The 19,665-nt window shown below is 42.6% G+C and overlaps 2 protein-coding genes across 8 annotated transcripts in view; one reads left to right on the forward strand and one right to left on the reverse strand.

The window, feature by feature from the left end:
- IL17D (interleukin 17D) lies at positions 1 to 13,888 on the forward strand. Its single transcript, XM_052812495.1, has 3 exons — positions 1 to 242; positions 400 to 698; positions 9,959 to 13,888. Exons 1-3 carry the CDS (start codon positions 228 to 230, stop codon positions 10,272 to 10,274), a joined length of 630 nt encoding a protein of 209 aa, XP_052668455.1. The 5' UTR covers positions 1 to 227; the 3' UTR covers positions 10,275 to 13,888.
- EEF1AKMT1 (EEF1A lysine methyltransferase 1) overlaps positions 10,997 to 19,665 on the reverse strand; it is a 17,577-nt gene continuing 8,908 nt past the window's right edge. For 3 of the 7 annotated variants that reach the window (XM_052812489.1, XM_052812490.1, XM_052812491.1), the window contains exon 5: positions 15,704 to 18,670. In XM_052812489.1, coding sequence (XP_052668449.1) covers positions 18,543 to 18,670 — 128 coding nt within the window. In that variant the 3' untranslated portion in view covers positions 15,704 to 18,542. Of the gene's footprint in view, positions 12,283 to 15,251; positions 15,607 to 15,703; positions 18,671 to 19,665 lie in introns of those variants that run through there. The other 4 variants (XR_008238921.1, XR_008238920.1, XM_052812494.1 and 1 more) reach the window with 4 other exon arrangements.

The following is a 19,665-nucleotide window of genomic DNA, read 5'->3' on the forward strand; positions in this document are numbered from 1 at the left end:
CCCCGGTGGCCGAGGGCAGCGCGGCAGGACGGCGGGGCCGTGCCGAGAGCGGCACCGGCCGGCTCCCGGCGCTGAGCGCTCGCCTCCTCCGTGAGCGCCTAAAATGTTCCTGGCATGCGAGGCCAGGGGAGATGCAGTGAGGAGCGGGGCACTTTTCCAACAGCTCCTCCGCCGAGAGAGCCAGTGGCACGGCGCTCTCCTCGGCTTCCTCCAGCAGCCCGACCGCCATGCAGCGAGGCAGGGTAAGGGGCTGCGGGCCGGGGCCGGGGCCGGGGCAGGGCGGCCCGGGGCGGGTGTGTGTGTGGGGGCAGCGCCCCGACCCCCGGGCCGGGGGGGGGGGGGGGGGGGGCTCCGGGACGCGGCGGGGTCCCAGCCCCGCTGACGGCGGCGTCGTTGCAGGTGCGGGCGGCGCTGGCGGCGCTGCTGTGCGCGGCGCTGCTCCCGCTCCGCCCGGAGGCCGTCAAGGCGCCCAAGCGACCGGCGCGGCCCCGGACCTGCGGCGAGCGGCCCGAGGAGCTGCTGGAGCAGCTCTACGGGCGGCTGGCGGCGGGCATGCTCAGCGCCTTCCACCACACCCTGCAGCCCGAGCCGCCGGGCCGACAGCACAACGCCAGCTGCCCGGCCGGGGGGCGGCCGGCCGCCGACAAGAGGTTCCGGCTCCCCGTCAACCTGCGCAGCGCCTCGCCGTGGGCCTACAGGTGACTGCGGGGCACCGGCGGGTGTGGGGAGGGCGGGGGGCGAAGGGGCAGGCGGGGGGGGTGTTCCAGCCGCGTCAAGGGGCGAAGCGGTGCCAGGGTCCCGGCGGGCTGAAGAGAGCCGGTTGCCCTGTGTGGGACCCCGCCGTGCCACGCCTGCCCGGGGGTTTGGCCGCCTTTCCCCGCGCAGTGCCCTGGGGCTGCTCCGGGAGGCGGCGGCCCTGAGGGGTGAGGGCCGCAGCGAGCAGCAGCCCGGCCGAAAGGCGTTGAAGTCGACGTCTAAATAGGCAGATGTGAGGTGAATGTGTAAAAACAGCTTGTGTGAGGAATATGCCTAACGGGCAGAAAGAGAAGTGAAAAGCGGATGCGGTGGAGCAAGCCGTGAGACGGAGCTCCCGCGCACCCGGGAGCGCAGACCACCCCTCAGAAAGTCGCTTCGGCAAGCTGTCACGCGCGAAGTTCACGCAGAGGACCCTCGGCAAAGGACCGTCACCGCCAAAGCCCCTCCTGACTCTGTGGCAGCCCGCAGGGGGCTGAGACGCTTTCCCTGAGGTGTGACCCCAGACACGGTGCTGGTCTCTGAAATACATTGGAGTACGGCGTGTGTTCTTGGTACGTAGCGGCAGAGCCGTACCTTCGCTTACCCCGCTGCAAACGCTCCCACGGGCTTGCTGTCCAGTTCGCTGTAGGAGCGTAAGGCGAGGAATGAGTACTGCAACTTTCTACATCGGTGTTTTCAACCTACGCTTTGCAAACCCCCTCCCTCTGCTGAGGTGGAACAGGGGCTGCCAGGCTATTTTTAAGGGGGCATAAAAATAATCTGTTGTTAGGCTGGTTAATACCCAAAACAGGGGTCTGCACTTCCGTAGAGAGCTCTGGAAGAGCTTGGAAACCACTGATCTAGAACACTAAGCCCAGCGTGTGATCACATTCTCACTATCGAGGCTTCTGGTAGTTTTGTCTGAATGAGACTTGATGGCATTCAGCTCTCTGTTTTCAGCTTTCTGTAAAGACACTGTAGAGAACGGGAGGCTAAAACATGCACAAACTTAAAAGGAACGGACTTTCTTGCTACTTTCTGTACGTTATCCTTCGTATATACCTTGATGCAGTTACTGTGTATTCAGCAAACTTAAATATCTCCTTGTTAGTGATCTCCAATAAACATTTATTTTGTGGCATGGTTTTGGCCCGCTTTTAGTTTAAGAAGTAATCCTACTGAGAGAAAAATGGTTTATTTGCTCAATAAGCCTTTCATAAACGAAGTATTTTTAGAAATAGTATTTTTAGTAATACATTTTCTGTAAGCAGACTGAGGATTTTTTAAGCTACCTAAGCGTGCAAAAAGCAAGTATGATGAATGGAACACCTACCATTAGGCTCAGGTATCTTTTACATTGGTTTTGCCAAATACTAGTGGGATCAGAAAATTGTTCTTCTGGTCTGAAAACAGTGCATTCCATGCTCACATCTCGTTGGGCAGGTATTTATTTTCAGTTGGAGCTCTGTACAGGCTTACTTAACAGAGAACCAGCTGCTATTTGGGGCCTGGCTTACAAAAAGTTTATTAAGAAACCGTAAATCCACTGTGCTTTTCATCAAAATGTTTTCAAACAGACCACTAACCATTCACATAGAAGTAACTTAATGACATCTCCAAGCTAGAAATTTTAAAAGAGAGTGAAAAAAAAAGTATTACACCATTAAAGGCAAAATCTAAAATTATATTTGGGGGAAAAATTATTTCTCTAGGGTGAAGAGGCCTGAGTACACTGTCTAGTTAACAATATCTCATTTACAGCTTTTTTTTCTCAATTGCATTTTTACTGTATCATTAGTGTGCAATGAGGCAGCAACTGACATTGCAAGATATGTAATGAAAGTGTAAAATATAAAATTGCTCATTATGAACAGTAATGTGCGTTTGCTATTACAATCTGCTATTTCATAGATTTTGAAGCCAGATAAAAGCATTATGAAGATGTGGTCTGATCTGTGCTGTTCACCCAGTTACCCTGGAAGCAGGCTCCCAAATCCCATTAGAGCTATTGCGTATCTTTAAAAAGGACATGCAGCTCTTCAATAAAGATTGCAGAAAGTAATGGCACATTACATCTTGTCAATAGTTAACCAATTTCACTTATACAATCCCAACAATTTCTTCTCCATGGCTGGGGTGTTAGTCGGAAAAACTGCATACAGCTCTCTTCTGTAATATGGAACTTTCTTGACAAGCCTACTTTTACATTTAATTCTTTTAATCTTTCCTCATAAATTGCTCCCCTTCACTCATTCATTGCTGTCTCCTGAACTGCCTCCGCAATCACCAGAGTTGTTCTAGTAGTGAATGCCCAGAAACTAATTCACTGGAGGCAGACCCCTCTTGCACACCCTGATAGGACCCTCCTCAAAGCGTAAATTTGACTGTTTGAAACTTACATCAAGATACTTGTCCCGTTTCAGCGTGTCTCTCAGACGTCCTGCTCTCCGACTTCTTTTCTGCCCCTAAAGAGTTACAGTGCAATTGATTTCTGCTCTGCGCATAAAGAGTCTTTCTTTCTGACCTGCATTTTAACATCTGAGACATCTCATGCTGTTTCTCTGTCTTCACTGGTGGTGCAGCAGTTCCCATTGTTACCATCTGCAGATTTCATTAACATACTGTTTATACTCCCTATTCCAGGTCATTAATAATAAAGATATTAAGTCTGGCTTTACTTATCTTCCCCTGCATATCTCCCTAGGCACCTGTTCCCAGCTGTTTAACACTGCTTCTTGTAATTCTTCTGCTCACATGACCGTTCAGTTCAAGTCAACTGAAATTTTTTCATATCAGCATTTGTGAGAAAGAATCAAATATATTACTTAGAGATCTGTGTATAACAATCAGCCTACTGCATTGCATAGATCCAAGTTTGTCGTTCTATTTAAGTGTGGAAGAATTAGGTTTGATTGACTCAAAGTTCAGCTAATCCTTGTGTGGCTTCTTTCCTTGTCTTTGTTCTGTGCTTACTATTTATTTTCTATTACTTGGTCTTTAATTTGGTTATACAAAAATCAAGACTTACATCATTTTTGGCTTGCTACAACCCAGAGATACAGGAGTTGCACATGGATTGTACCACAGATCCATCTGGTCCACGATCCTGCTGCTGGCAGCAACCAATAGGTGGTATTTGAGGCAAAAGTTAGGGGAAAAATATTGGTTCATCTGCTTGATACTGAAATTCCATCCTGATGGCCACAGGAGATCAGTATATAACTCAGGGCACAAAGTTTAATCACATGAATTGCTCTTTACACTGCAGAGCTATAAAGAGACAGCAGAGTTCCCTGAAGTCAGTTGAGTGGAGTGAAATCTTGAGCGTACAGGATTTGCTCAGCACTTCGGGAAGTTGGTCTAAGAATTACCCAGGTTTTTTAAAAAACAGAGCCAGTGGCAGAAGCTCTGCCATGAAATCATCATGCCAACTGTGTGCCAGTTTGTGACATCTATCCAGGAGCCGCTTGTCCTTTTTAGCAGTATTACATGGACAGTCAGTGAAATCCAGAAAGCCTGCTTGTACGAGGAGGTACCGGTAAGGGCCGTGGACCTTGGCTACTACTATGGTTCACAGTTGCTTCACAAGAATTAGTGATACGGGTTGTCTTACTGCCTGCAGATCCCTGCCGACAGCACAAGATGGGTGCTGCTTGTTAAAATTTACAGAAGCCATAATCATGGGGAAATCTTTACCAATGCAACCTCAGCTCCAGAGATGCACACACAGGTTGCTCATGGACAAGAGCCACTATAAAAAGGATTAATTTTAAATGCATGCCTAAACGTTTGCAAGGTCTGATCATAAAGCTTAGAGTAATGGTTGAAAAAAAATCTGATCCTGCTGAAGTCAATGGTGCATTTACAGGTAGTGTTGATTTGTGATTCCATTCATGGTGCTGCAGAGCACAGGCACCATTCATTAATCAGCTGTATACATCAGCTCTATTTTTATTCTCTGTTGTCTTAAGGTTATAATAACATTCACAGTTAGTTTGTAGGAGTACATTCAGAGTCTTCTGCAAACATACTTCTGCATGAATTCAGCAAAAATTCTTTATGTGTATTCAAGAAGTCATTTCCATTTCTGAATTTCCAGATCTCGTGGCTTCTGTGTCTGTCTCTGGGGCCTAATCCTGCATTTACTAAGGGTTAATTTACAGAGATTTAATTTTTATTGTCAGCATTGATCTGATCATGAAATCCCATGTTAGCTAGTCCCTCCCTCTCTCAAATGTTGCCCAGCTTGTTTTTTTCTGCTTTTCAAAAACCAGTTTCAGTTTATGAGCATCCTTGCTTTAGTACTCATCTCCATAAAAATCTTAATAAAAGTAATACAGACAATTCTTTTTTTACTGATAAAAGCTAAGCTTGTCCACAGTGCTTTTGAAAAAAAGTCATACAAGAGGGCTTTCCTTTAAGTAATACTCCAGTGATTTTCAAGAACCTTATCCAAGACATTTTCCAGGATTTAGCATTACCATGTGGCACAGTGTGCATATCCCAAAGATGCAGCCAAGGGAAAGAATACAAGGGGACGCAGAACTGCTGTCCTTTTTATTTGAGTACACGTTCCTACAACTCTTCAGAAAATCACTGTTAGCACTAGGCTATTTTATTCAAGCACTCATTACCTGTGTATAAAACAAACGAAGTGTAATGTGAACAAAAGAACACCTGCTATAGAGAAATAAATGTCTTGCCAAGAGGGGAAAAAAAAGTTGTTAGCTCTTAATCCTGTAAGTATTTCAGAGTGTGAAGTAAAGGGATGATGATCTGCTTATTAGACTTCTGATAGCATCCAGCTGTTAGCCTAGTGCTAACACTGATTTTGTGAAGAGTTAGCTGTATCTGCCTGCCCCAGCACAGCATCTGACCCATTGGATTTAGAAGCTTGGAAACTATGAAGTGGTAATATCATTAAAAATACTACATATGCAAGTAGCAGTACAGGACAAGACAGATTAAGTCTTTGCACGAGTTTTACTTCTGACAGAAACTTTTCTCTTGAGTTTCCAGGCTTAGTACATAAACGGCAGGAAGTTTGTTTTTCACTGGGAGCTCTCAAAGCGCTCGTAGGGTCATAAGGAAAAGCAGCCTCGAACTAGTCACACTTCATTAGCAGTTCCAGTTCAGTACAAACCTGCTTCTTGTTCCAGCAGATTGAAACACAGCAGCCCGGCATAGCTCGCTGCTCCTGTCATTTGTAAATCAGGAGTGCTGGCTAGGCAGAGCTAGCCGTACATACTAGTAACCTGAGTTCACAGGACAAGGGCAACCCTCATCAGAATGGCTGGGCTGTCTAGTTTGCAGCAGTGGCCACAGCGAATGACACAAGGATGCAGGCGACACTTGGGTGCCAGTGGAAAGCTGCACTTCTTTGGTCCTCCACCGCTCTTCCCAGCTGCTTCTGTTGCGTCCACCCCAGTTGGGTGCATCTTTCACTACGTATAGGAAAGAGTCAGTAGGACCTTGGAGCATGTGTTTTATCTGGTTAATTAACCTGATCAAACATGTTTTCCCTGTTGTAGGAGAAGACATAAAAACTTGACTTGTAGTGCTTGGAGAAATGGACATGCATCAAACTACAGCAGCTGAGGCTGTGGTCTTTATATGCACAGAGTGATTATGTTCAATACATGCAAACAGACGAAGCAGGTCACACAACTGCAGGCTAGATTACTGGTGTTTATTAGTAGTTCAGACCCAAATCAGTCTGGGTTGCCTAGAAAGATAAAAATGAGGCTTTAGTAATATGGCCTTTCTTAACAGGTTTAAGCTGAAGTTGCAGAACTTTGGATGTGGGTCCAAAGTTTAGTGACATTTGAGTTCAGCGTTTAATTTCAGGAGGCATTACTTAGAGCCTTCAGTCTTAAAGTTCTGGTCTGGATGCAAAACCACGTCTATATTTTGGAGCCATCTTTGGGTTTGGATCCTCTCTGATTCCTTCCAATCCTCACATGATGGAGTAGAGGTATCTACATCAAACTTAGCAGTATAAGAGATTTTTCTATGGAAAGTAGAAAACCACACCATCCTTCCAAAAAAACCTAATTTATACCTGACTTTTGCCATGTGGGAATTTGGAGGGGGAAGTTTGTTGTAGACCATGATTACAGTGACAGTGTTCTCTTGTTATTAGGGAAAACTCTTATGTTTGCATCCAGAAGCATGTTCATGCTTTCCAGTAACATCATAAACCAGGTGCTAGAGATAATCCAGTAGAGGAAATACCAGTGACTTGACGTACGGTGTGTTTAACAATCCACCACTGAAATTATTCACACTTGAGTTGTTTGAAATGGGAATGTATCGCGGTAGAAGAGCCTGTATTTCACTTTCTTCCCTTCTGCTAGCTACCAGACATTTTATTTCACATTGGTGTGAGATCCTGTAACATGAAGGTATTTCCTGGGGAAAGTAAGCAAGTATAAATGGGACAGAGAAGTTTTGCAAAAAAGTATCTGCAACATCACAGATGTCTGGCTATGAGAGAACTGGTCAGATTTTTCTGTGAGGAAAACAAATTCCTAACAAAGACAGAGAATCCAGATTATATGGTCATTGCAAAAAAAAAAAAAAAGACTCTTTTCTTTGATGACAGGATAATCAAGTTTGTGTTTAGCTAAAGCTGTGATTCCAGATTTGTTTTTACCTGATAAACTGGTGATACTTCTGAAAAGGGCAGCTCCCTTCTGCCCCCATCTACAGCTGCTTGTTCACACGGGCTTGTTTGTGTAGGGCTCTGTGTATATGTGGCAAGACAGCTGAAGGACCAAAATCCAGCTTTTGATGAAGTTACTCTTCAGTTGGATGAATTCCCCGATCAATCCTGTGACCAGAAGAACATCAGCATCAACCCAGGGGCGGAGGCGAGAGGGAGAGCCAGGCAGCCTGTTTTGGCAAGTGCAGATTTTGTTGACTAGAAGTGACTGTGCAATCAAAGCACGATGCAGACTTAATGCTGCCTCTTCTGCAGCTGAAGCCTCATCTCAGAGACCACCTGAAAAGATAAAAGGCTAACACTTTGATACCCAAGGAAGTGGTACAAACCCTGGGAAACCCAAGTTAGGAATCACTCTAAGTCTACTGCAGTTTTCAAAATCGGTTATTTTGAAACTACTGTGGGAAGGGGGACATTGTATGCTTAGTAGTTTGTATCATGCCATAAATAATTATATTGATGACAGGTATTTCATTTATTGATTTTTCTTATGTAGTTGCCCCACTTCATCTATTGCGTGGTGATCCTATCCTGATGCCAAGTAGAGGATGGCTTAAAACCCAGTGCCCGGAATTTTTACTGGTTTTGCAGCACTTCACATCACAGTAAACATTACAGGCTTGAACATTCTCTCTGCTAGCAAATCTTTGATTGTTACTCAGTTTTTTTTAGCCTCAGCTGCTGAAACTTCCCATCCAAACATGGGAAATGATTGATTTAGTTTGCAAGAAAAAAATGCTCCACTTCACTGTTAGGAGAACTTACCGAGTAAAGAGCCGGTGAAATACTGCAACAGAGCCTCTGGGCAGGCTGGGGATCTCCTCTGGAGGTTTTTAAGAACAGGCTGGACAAACACAGGGAAATACATCTGAGCTTGCCTCATGGAGGAATTTGGACTAGGTGACCTCCCAATGTGTCTTCATGCTCTCTGCGCACCAGTAACAGCCTGTAGGGTACTTCTGCTGTGCACCACGTGTAGGTCTAACTGTCTACTGTGTGAAAGTAGGAGCAGAGAAGGGTTTTCTGTTACGTGGTATGTGGTAAGTGCTTCTGATAACGTACTCGGGGTTAGCATCCTCCCAAAGGGGGGACGGGCTCTGGAGGAGGAGCACCAAGAGGCGGCTGGCGGTGCTTCTGGGCTGAATGCTTACCCAGCCAAAGAGAGCAGTCATCCCTCTCCAGCTGGACAGTGCAACCAGTGCTGAAGCAGGGCTGGTTTTGTAACAGTGTGAGAGCAGAAGGTCATCTGGAGGAAGTTTAAAGGTACAAAGAGGACAGCTGGCATGGGAGTTAAACATATTAAAAAAATCCTCTTTTTCTGGAGGTGCAGACATCTTTTCTAGAATAATGACACACAGTTGTAATAATGTACAAGTTATAGCCATGCCCAGCAATTACTTCTAGTATAAGCAGGAAAAGCGGGTAAAGAACAAAGCAACAAATACATCACCACCACAATAAGCAGTGTGGCTACACACTCCAGTACGTGTACTCCGCTGTGTACTTTTTTTTCTTTTATTTCAAAAAACAAGCAGACTTTATCAGCTTTTACTCTCTTCACTAAAAACAATGGCTATAGGTCAGCCAGGATCTGTATATCTTGAGACCATAGTATCACATCTTTGTTTCTGCGCCCAACAACATCCAGAGAGGAATGTTGGAACTTGGACTTTGTTGGTCCAAGCTGTACTTAGGTTACAAACTTTCCAGCTCCTGCTAATCAGGAATTTCTAGAGACAGGGCATTAATAAGCAAAAAGAAAGGGTCAAACAACAAACTGTAAGGCAACAAAAAAATTGAGGCTATACTCTTGAAGCTTTGGGACAAGGCTTTACTGCCAAACGTAGGAGGAAAGGGCAGAAAAAACATTAACTTTTTGCAGTTTATCTCAGTGTGAGCATGCGACTTACTCTTCTCTGGTTAGAGGAAGAGACAGTGGAGGTGAATTAGAGAAAGAAATACAGAGTTCTGCTTTCAAGAGGAAGGCACCTTTATAACCTCAAGTATAGCAGGGAGCAAAAACTATTGCAGAAATAATAGTACAATTTAAATCTATTTTAATTATAAAATTTTAAAACCTCACATCATAGCTTCAACAATAATAATCTTAACAAGGATTTGTACCAATTTTTTAAGGACTCGAGGCAGATCGAAAGTCTGGAAATGCCTATGTCCTTTTCAATGCTCTATTTATGGGTTCAGTCCAAAATGCAAAATTTTGGGGCTTAAGCTCCTGTATCTCACATTTTGGAAAGCAGGTCACTTCATACTTCATTGTGCACTGTAGGACCTGATCAGTTCTGTAAGGTGTTCATGTTTTTTCTTTACACTTCACAAATAAGAAGCCAGGCAGCAACAGCTTCAGCTATTTTTCCTGGCAAAGAAAACAAAAACATTGTATAAATGTTTACAGTCAAATAACATTATAATAATATTTTCCAGATGAATATATCTGGTTTTAGAGATACTAATGAATCTTTATCATTTGCTTCCCTATAGAATTTCATATGATCCCACAAGGTATCCTAAATACATTCCTGAAGCATACTGTCTGTGCAAAGGCTGCCTCATGGGGATCTTTGGCGAGGAGAATTTTCACTTCCGCAGCACCCCTGTGTACATGCCAACAGTCATCCTCCGGCGCACGTCGTCGTGTGCTGGGGGCCGTTACGTCTACACAGAAGATTATGTCACTATCCCAGTGGGCTGCACTTGCGTACCTGAACAAGAAAAAGAGGCCGAAAGCGTAAATTCCAGCATAGATAAGCAAGAAAGGAAGTTGCTGGTAAGCCAGAACAAGCCGTCATCAGAATGAAGAATATATAAACAGTCGTGTTATTGGCTTCACATCATCATCTCACCACCTCAGGAAACTGCACCACAGCAGCAAACACACCGACTTACCCTCTTTTTCTACTTAGACTTATTTCAATTATAAGATGGAAAGTTTTGTCCAGTCACTCAGATCATTAGAGATGACAATTCATATTAAGAACTTGTTTAGTTCATGTAAGTATTTGTTGCAAATTCCAAAGTAGCTTTTTTTTTCTTAGAGCAGAACATTTTATCCTTGCTTATTCACAGTAAATTTTATAAGATGATGCAAATGTAAGACATGCTAGCTATTACTATAGCAGCCTACTGGTTGTAGATACTTTTAAGGAATCTCTTATACTCTACTTTTAAATACTTATATATAAAAATCACATAGCTGCCATACATGTGTCAAATCAGCAGTTAAAAGGATAATTTCTCAGACTGGGAGAGCCTTTCTTTATGTTGCATATCTCAACTCCAAACAGTGTTCTTGGCTGTTATATCTTTGGCTATTTATACACTGCAGCAAGGAAACCTTTGCTGAGTTTGAGTCATCCATGAACCAATGTTCTATGAGTTTGCTGGTTTTAAACTTGCCAGATTGCTAAGGGTACAAGAGTTTTGTGGAAAAGCATGCTAGAATATTGTAAAACTGTAATGGACTTTTGTGATGTGGACTAAGTCTAATTACACGGAAAATAGCAATTAGAAAAAACACAGTTTGGGTCCCAAGAATTCTGTATTAGATTTCATTCATCATTAACTGCTTAACTGTTTCTTGTGACAAAAATGTATTCTGTACAGTTGAAAGGCCAAAACCTTTTTCATGTTAGAAGAGGAGATTCCTCATTAAAAAAAACACATACGAAGGATAGGCTTCATCTCTGGTACAGTGCAGATGAGTAAACAGGCTAGGTCTTAACTTCTAGAAGCTACAGAGGTCATTGAGGTGAGTCTCAGTCAATCAAAACTTGTTGAATCTGACTGATTTATGCAATTAGTGTTACTCATTTTCCCTACACTACATGTAACAGACAGTCGGTCACCTGCAAAAGATGCTAGTCTGCGGAAGAGCAGTCTTCCATCTTTGCAGCTTACAGGAACTTGATGGCAAGCCCTAACCAGAAACCCTAGATGCACAAAAACTTGCATTTCCAGAACAAGAGACTGAAGGTTGACTCAGTCTAGTGAATGAGAATCAGGAATAACCAGGCATACCTTGCACAAACATAACTCTTCAGAGGGCCACAATCACCAAAGTTGATAAATCTCTGCACAGCAGAGAATAACTTTTACAGTTGAAGGATCATGACTGCAATGTCATTACAAAAATGAATAACCACCATATGCAGCAATGTATTTGCTACATCAAGAATCTCAAAATTGGGCTTAACTCATAGCAGAGAAAGTCCCTAGGCTATACAAACACACACTCCTTTGGAATGTCATTGGATGAAGAATGGAAAGACTGAGCTAACCAGAATTAACAAGTTAAATAGAGAATGAAAATCATAAGACAACTCCTTGTCTTGGTGCATAATTATTGACTGTGCTTTTTATGACTCAGTCTAGTATAACAGCATTTTTATAGTGCAATCTATACAGTTTCTTACAAAGCCTAAAACAATTTTAAGAACTCCAGAAACCAATAAAAGATTCCCATCACAATGTCAGATTGAAGTTTATAACTGCGTTTCTTGTGCAGAAGCTTTTCCACAATTCTGCTTGTCTTTAGATCTGTGTTTCCTCAAATTGTGATGCATCTATCTCAAGGGGGTTCTCAAAGGAGTTCAAAGACGGCCATAAAGTGTTTATACTACTCAGAGAACAGCTAATTGCCTAGCTGCTGCCAGCAATTAAAGGTAGTTACCTGTTCCCTGGAGAATGTAAATACTTGCAGCAATTACATCCACTTTTCCTTCCTCCTAATGTGGAAGAACTTCTCACCCTCTGAGAAGAAGGAAATGGTAATCAGAGGGGCTCAAAAGGGAAGCAGACCTACAAAACTGGAGAAACACTGCATTAGATGATGCTTCAGCAGTCTAACTTCTTATAGTTTCACTATTAAATTGTGGGTTTTTTCTCCACACACACACTTCAGACAGGGTGAAGTTGGACCTTCAGACTCCACAATGTAGAAACCAAAGTCTTTACAGTAAAAGGTGTCGTGGTTTAACCCCAGCTGGCAACTAAGCACCATGCAGCCACTCACTCACCTCCCTCACAGTGGGATAGAGGAGAGAATCAGGAGGGTAAAAGCGAGAAAACTTGTGGGTTGAGATAAAGACAGTTTAACAGGTAAACCAAAAGCCACGCATGCAAGCGAAGAAAAACAAGGAATTCATCCCCCACTTCCCATGGGCAGGCAGGTGTTCAGCCATCTCCAGGAAAGCAGGGCTCCATCATGCGTAATGGTGACTTGGGAAGACAAACACCATCACTCCGAACACGCCCCCCCCCCCTTCTTCTTCCCCTACCTTTATATGCTGAGCCTGACATCATATGGTGTGGAATATCCCTTGGGTCAGTTGGGGTCAGCTGTCCCAGCTGTGTCCCCTCCCAACTTCTTGTGCCCCCCCAGCCTGCTCACTGGTGGGGTGGGGTGAGAAGCAGCAAAGTCCTTGGCTCTGTGTGAGCACTGCTCAGCAGGAACAAAAACATCCCTCTGTTATCAACACAGTTTTCAGCACAAATCCAAAACTTAGCCCCATACTAGCTACTATGAAGAAAATTAACTCTATCCCAGCCAAAACCAGCACAAAGGCAGTAAAAAAAAACCCCAAACAACACCACAAAAATGCCAAACCACACAGCCCTTAACATTTAGTAAATACCCAGAAGGGCTATGGGCTAAAGCTCTGGCTAAACACTGCCCTCCAGCAAAACTCAACTGTCTGCCCATACACTTTTGTTATACAAATTTGTCTGCAACAAATTAGTTACTAGAGCACATGGATTTATTTGCATGATGTGGAGAAAAAAAAAATCTCAGTTTTTGTTGCAACTCTCTTGTCCTGCAGGCATAAATTACAGAGTCATTTTGAGGTTTTTCAAGCAACTAGAGCATGTTCTGGGAATTCCTAGGAGTTGCAGGCTAAGATCAGGTAAATGGAACATAATCTGTTTTGCCAATCCAGAAAAACAGATGCTTTAGCTTACATATAGCTTCAGGAATTGGATGACTGAAAGGAAAGTACTAGAGAACTGCAAAACCTCAATGGATCAATAGATTATGTATGTTGGCGACCTCCTTCTCGTCATACTGCCACAAGTGCAGAAAGCTTCCTATGGTTACAAACAGCCTCGTGTTATCTTACTCAGAAGCCCATTTTCCTTTTTTAATCCTCACGCTCCTGTGTGACAGACTTTTTAGCTGAGCCAATTTGCTTCCCGATCCAGCTTTCCAGTTAGGTGTCTCTTAAAAGCTATGTTTGTGTTTTAGTGTGATCAAGTGTTCGATAATTGTTAGTGAACAACTGTTTGTTAATACTTAACATCAAGAACCATTAGCTACATAAACATTTGTTAACCTTCAAAATATCCATCCATATATAAACCCTGTCTGCATTACTCATGTGGAAAAGGTTATTAAATGTGTTTGTTTGGAATTTATTTTTTTTAAAGAGATCATCACTTCATGGATTTATATCAGTTTCACTTCAACTGTGGTGTGACATTTTCCAGCTTCTAGCCCTCTGGTTACAGCTGCTGCAGCCTTGCCTTTAGTTTGCATGGGGGGAGGAAGGGTTCATTGGAGTTGCTTCAAGGCTCACAAACTGTTGACACAAGGCAGACATGAAATGCCTCATTGAACCAACTCCAGGCCCAATAAATGCAAACAATTCAAAGCTGAAACTATCTGGCAGCTGCAGCTGATTTGAGAAAATTTTTGTTGTGCCAGGAAAATCTTTTCCTTCAATGAGGTTGTCCCTGGAATACATTAGGAGCCACAAAACACAGAACAATATCCTTGGTAAAGAGATTATTTTCTTCTCTGTAGTATCACTTAAGATAGGTTGGAAAATTCGTATCATTCAGGAAGATTGCAAAAAGCCTGAGATGCTAGATTTGGTTTACTAGCCAGTCATTACATGAAGGTGTCTGAACAGGCAGAAGTCTACAGCTGCAAGTAAACAAGAAATCACATGGGGGAACATGAACATGAAAGCAGCAAGGGGAAAAGGGAAAAAGGCTATGATGTGCTCAGAAAGTATAAACACCCATTAATCTCACTGGGATTAGGGAACAGCCATAACTACCTGGACTAGGGCACATGAGGGAGATCAAGTTAATTCGACGTGTTTTGCTGAGTAGTGGCATGAGCTACCACTTGGTTTTGCTGTACTCCCACCTAAGGAGGCTGCAGAACACGAGGAGACCCGGAGCGGCAGCACAGCTCTGACACCGGCTGACAAGGGGCTTCTGCAACCCGAACCCAGCCGCCCCATTTCCCAGCTCACTGCACCGCGCTGGGGCTGCGCCATGCAGGTAACCAAGGGAGAGCGACAAAACCAACCATCAGAGATATCTCCCACTTGCTCAGGTACGAAGAGGCATGGGCGGAGGGGTGAAGGCACTTGTGTGGTACAGAGACAGGCTAACTGTGCAACATCGAGCTGAGAGCAACACCATCTTTAACGGAAAGTGCGGATTAGATCTTGATGGAAGCAGTACCTTGGACTTCACGCAACAGCATTTCTAGAAGTTTCATCATTTGTCATCTGGGGTGAGGTGCAGGCAGCTGCAGTGTATTCTCTTCCCCCTACAGCCATCAGCCTGTGCACAAGACCCCAGGTTTCCTCTGCCAGGTGTCACATTCATATCGACAGCAGGGCACTGAGATATCCTGCTGCTGCACAGTGCCTGTTCCTGCAGCCAGGAGGCTGTAGCACATACAACTCTGCAGTCATGAATGCCACTGGAAAAGCAGCATGGTGGTAACACTTCACCACAGTTTGTTCCAATAGAAATAATAATAATCCTATTACAGAAAAAAAAGATTTTGCTGTCACATAAATATTTCTTAAAGTTTCTGCGATGGCATAAAGTACAAATTCACTACGAATTTTTGTGACTTGTAGCCTTCTCAGAAACATAGGTACTTCCTTGGAAACAAGTATGACAGAAATAGTTTACCTCCTGTCATTGATGAAGGCTGTGAATGCCCCTAGTCAGGCTCTGCTTGGGCAGCTGCCTGTGCTCACCAGGCTTTTAAGAGGGAAGCCGGTGGACAACGGGCTGCTCTGTTGAGCGCATTTACACAGATTTACATGTACCCTCATCTTCATAATCGTGCATCTTCACAGTGCCTCTTTTCAAAGCCGTCTGACCTACATGTGAGAAGTAGCAGTTATTTTCTTGGTGAGCGGAATTTCTTGGTTCAACTGAATGGTGTACTTCTATTTTTTTAAGAAAAGTCTGATGAAGTTAGCAGAGTTGTCTTTTAATTCTGATATAGAGAGTCCAACAACACACATTTACCAAAAGGAAGCAGACAACTGAAGGAATTAATAGCAAAGCAGCAACGCAGGTGAAGCTTGTATTTGAACAGCACATCTTAATTTAGGTGGGTGGCGGGGGAAGAATAGCATCCCTTCTGGCAATCGTACCTGTCCCACTTGAAGCCTCTACGTAGTTAAAGTTTCAGGAGTTACTTCATTGTCTCCATCTGCTTGGTGTGCAAGACATTGAGGTAATAAACATAAAAAAGTTTACAATTGTGAAGTATAGATTTGTGCCAATACCTATTCATTTAACATTCTGGTTTGCTTTATTTTGAAATGGGCCACGTAAATTAATGGCATAGCCTCCTGGAAAACAGCTAAACCCAGCTGTATGTCACCTGTGAACAGTCATTTTCAGGGGGGATTCTGGCTTTATTGGGCTCAGCAGCAAGGATGGCTTCTGGTTTGAAAGGCAAAACCGTATCAGCCATGGGCTCACAGAGACTGTCAGAAGACCCTGGTCTCCATTCCCCCTGCAAGCTCTTCCCCTGCTGCACTTTTCTTGTTTTAACAATAACTATTACCGGTCTGATAGAAACCAAGGTGCGTGAAAGAGAAAGAAAACTGGTATCATGAAACTCAGGAACACTATATGGGGGGTGGGGGGAAGAAGCAGCGGATGATAGAAAATGTGAGGAGGGCAAAGCCTTAGGAAGACAGCAGATCTCTTGGAAAATGGGGAAGAGAGCAACAGTGGCTTGGACAGTTATTTATGAACCAGTGTTGTGTCCAGCTCAGGAAGCACAATTCTCCGAGCACTGAGAGAGGATTATATTCCATCTACATTATTCCTGCTCATTTGTTTACTCCACCAGATGGGAAAATCTGCATCCAAACAGCAGAAATGCACAAACACATGAGTATTATCTCTTCCTTATTAGAAGTCTCATCTCACAAGCTTAATTAGTTTATCCCCACCGCAAAATGTATTTCTTAATACTTCATTTTAGGCACTTCATTTTGTAGATGCAGCATTTCTGTTAGCCTTTTTACACAATCACAATATATAAATATGACATATAAAGACAAGTACTTATGTTTTGTATAGTATATTTATAGCTGATAAAACCTTTGAGTGCCTTGGAATTTATGAACCAGCTTTCACCCAAAAATACATTAGTAGTGTAGTCAAAAGGTTAGTCAAAACTGGCATTAAAAATTTCCAGTTACCAAAAATCTCTACTATCCCGAAGTTTTTCTAACGCATCATCTATTTTGATTGAAATTGATTGAAATATAGCCCAAACCTTGATATAAAATTTAACATTTGTCATTAGAAACAGTGGGAGTTCATCAATACATTATGTTATACCTCAGTGGCCTTGTAAGATTCAACAATTTCTAAGATGCTTCTATTCTACTGCTCTACTGCTGTCTGTGGAACAGGAGGCAAAGATAAAACTAGGCAATTGGAAAAAAATGACTGTTCTTATAACTCCAAACTTGACATACCTGTAAATCATCTTTAGCTTGATACTGAAATCCACTAAAAAGCAGGCACTGTATTTAATCAGATCCATTGTGATTCAAGATTTAAGAGACTAACATGTATAGGTCCCGTTACTACAAAAGTATCTCATAACCAACAGTAAAAGTAACTCCAAGTGAGAACCCATGAACACAGTTTGAAGCACTAATGCAAAGACTGGCTGACGTGTTGCATTTTAATTTAGTAATTACTTTGTATTCCAGGTGATTTGGCCTGACTAATGTGTAGGATTCTTAATGAAAGTAAAGCTCTTTCTAATGGGGAAATCCTTACTGTGCTTTTTTCAAGGAAACATCAGGTTTATACCACCTCTGGAGATTAGCTGAACTAGTAAATAGAATAGCCTAGTTGTGTAGTTTTTTAAAAGCTCATGATGTTCTGTTGCACTAACACATAAACATCACAAAATAAATGCACCGTACTTCTGCAAAGAGACGTTTAACAACTTACATTACTTTTTCTCTAGTACAGCATACATACATACGTACACAAGTTTACTTGGTAGTAAGTGATGACAAAATAGATCTTATCTTTTACAAAAGAAAGTCTGGGTTTGTGACAAGGCTTTAGAGAAAAGGTGAAATAATAACCACAAGTTTTTAAAAAGCCAGTCTGGCAACAATAGCGGATAGTAGGTCTTATCTTACTTGGCAACTGGCAGGTAGTTCTGATTATTATTAAAAGCAACTGGAGAGGCCTCCCCAGAAGGAGACCTATTTTCTCTTCTAGTTATCCGTTATAAAAACATCAGTCTGCTGGATAATGAATCTGAAAACATGACGTGTTCAGAACAAACATCTCTCAATCCTTTTACTAAGGGAGCATCTCTCAAGATTGAAAGGAGACCACTATTCATGCTCTTTCAACCATCCACTAGCTACCAAGTCATCGGTTGATGCAATGACAATTCTGATGTCTGTTAGGCAAGCACCTATGTGTTGTTATAAGCCAACCAGCTAAAATCACTTCAGAGAGGTCACTGAAGAGTCCTTGAATGGTAAAAACTACCAGTTAGAATGAAACTCTAACAGAGAAGTTCCCATTATCCAGCACCTGCATTGTTTGGTCCCCATTTACCTAACAGGTAAGATACAAAACACAGTTAACTGCAAATGCTTACACATTTAAAAGAGAGGCTATCACACCGTGTTGATTAAAGCTAGCCCAGAAAACAGTACTTGGAGCTGAGTATTTCAGCACTGAGAAATGTGGAGTCACTGACAAAAAACAGAAAGGAGCTTGACTGAAAAAGTAGTAGATCTTCTTATGAGAATCAGTCCAGTCCAGAAGCATAGTTCACGTAACATCGAAATTCATTGGCTAAATTTCGCGAGTGTTTTGGAATAAACTTACATATCTTCACACCAAGATGCTTTGCTGCCTGTTCCTCCATGATTGCACCTGCAGCAAAAATAAGTAGTATTCAATGAGAAAAACAGTAACAGAATGTTTGGGCTTTTTTAATAGCTCCTCCCAAATGCATATATATAGAGAGCCTGCTTTTTTTAAGGAAGCAAGGCTTAAAGCAGCTACACTATCAGCCCTCTTCAACAACTGAATCTATTGGAAAATTTAAAATAAATCTGAAAGAATAGAAGACGCCGCAAGGAAATGAATGTCCGAGAAGTTTCATAAAAATAGGTAGTGGGTAAGATCAGTGCCCCTTTTATAGAAAACAGAAACTTGAACTCAATCTTCTTGCTACATGCCAAAGAAATTACCTGGTAGGGAGCCATGGGAAATGCAAACAGATTACATATACTCTTCCACTTAAATAAACTTCAGGGCGATATTTACAGCTACACACTGAGAAATCATTTCCTTGAGCAGTATTTCTCAAACTTTGTAAACTGAAGACCACCTATCCATTTTAGGGAAAAAAATTCTGAGAACCATCCTTGTGCATGACTGCCATGTGCAATTAAACAAAGAAGTAGGCTTTGTATGGCCATACATTATTTTACATTTTCTTTATTTTGCCTGCTTGGTTGACTTCCCTCAAGTTGTATGTATAGAGGGGTTTTGTCCTTTGTTTTTTTGCAAAAGTTTCCTGGATGTCTTCACACATCTTGTAATAAGATTACATTTTAAGAAACACCATGGCTAAAGCAGATACTCATCACTTCTTAAACCAGCAAGTGCAAGTACAGTTGGTAAGTTATCCAGTTTCACTGCTCTTATCACTGGTTTTTAATTCCTCCTGCTGTATTTCAGTGCCTAAAATCTCCTTACTTGAAACACAGTGGCAGAATCCCCTCATACATTCATTCAGATTAAAATTTCTATGTTTAGCAGTAAGGACAGGTAATATAAAAAACAAAAAAAAGTTGATTTTGTTTTTCTTTTCAAGACTTAGCTAAAATCATCCCACTTTACTCAGCAAAGGCCATTCCAAC

This window comes from Harpia harpyja, chromosome 17, assembly GCF_026419915.1.
Source record: "Harpia harpyja isolate bHarHar1 chromosome 17, bHarHar1 primary haplotype, whole genome shotgun sequence".
NCBI classification, from domain to species: Eukaryota; Metazoa; Chordata; class Aves; order Accipitriformes; family Accipitridae; genus Harpia; species Harpia harpyja.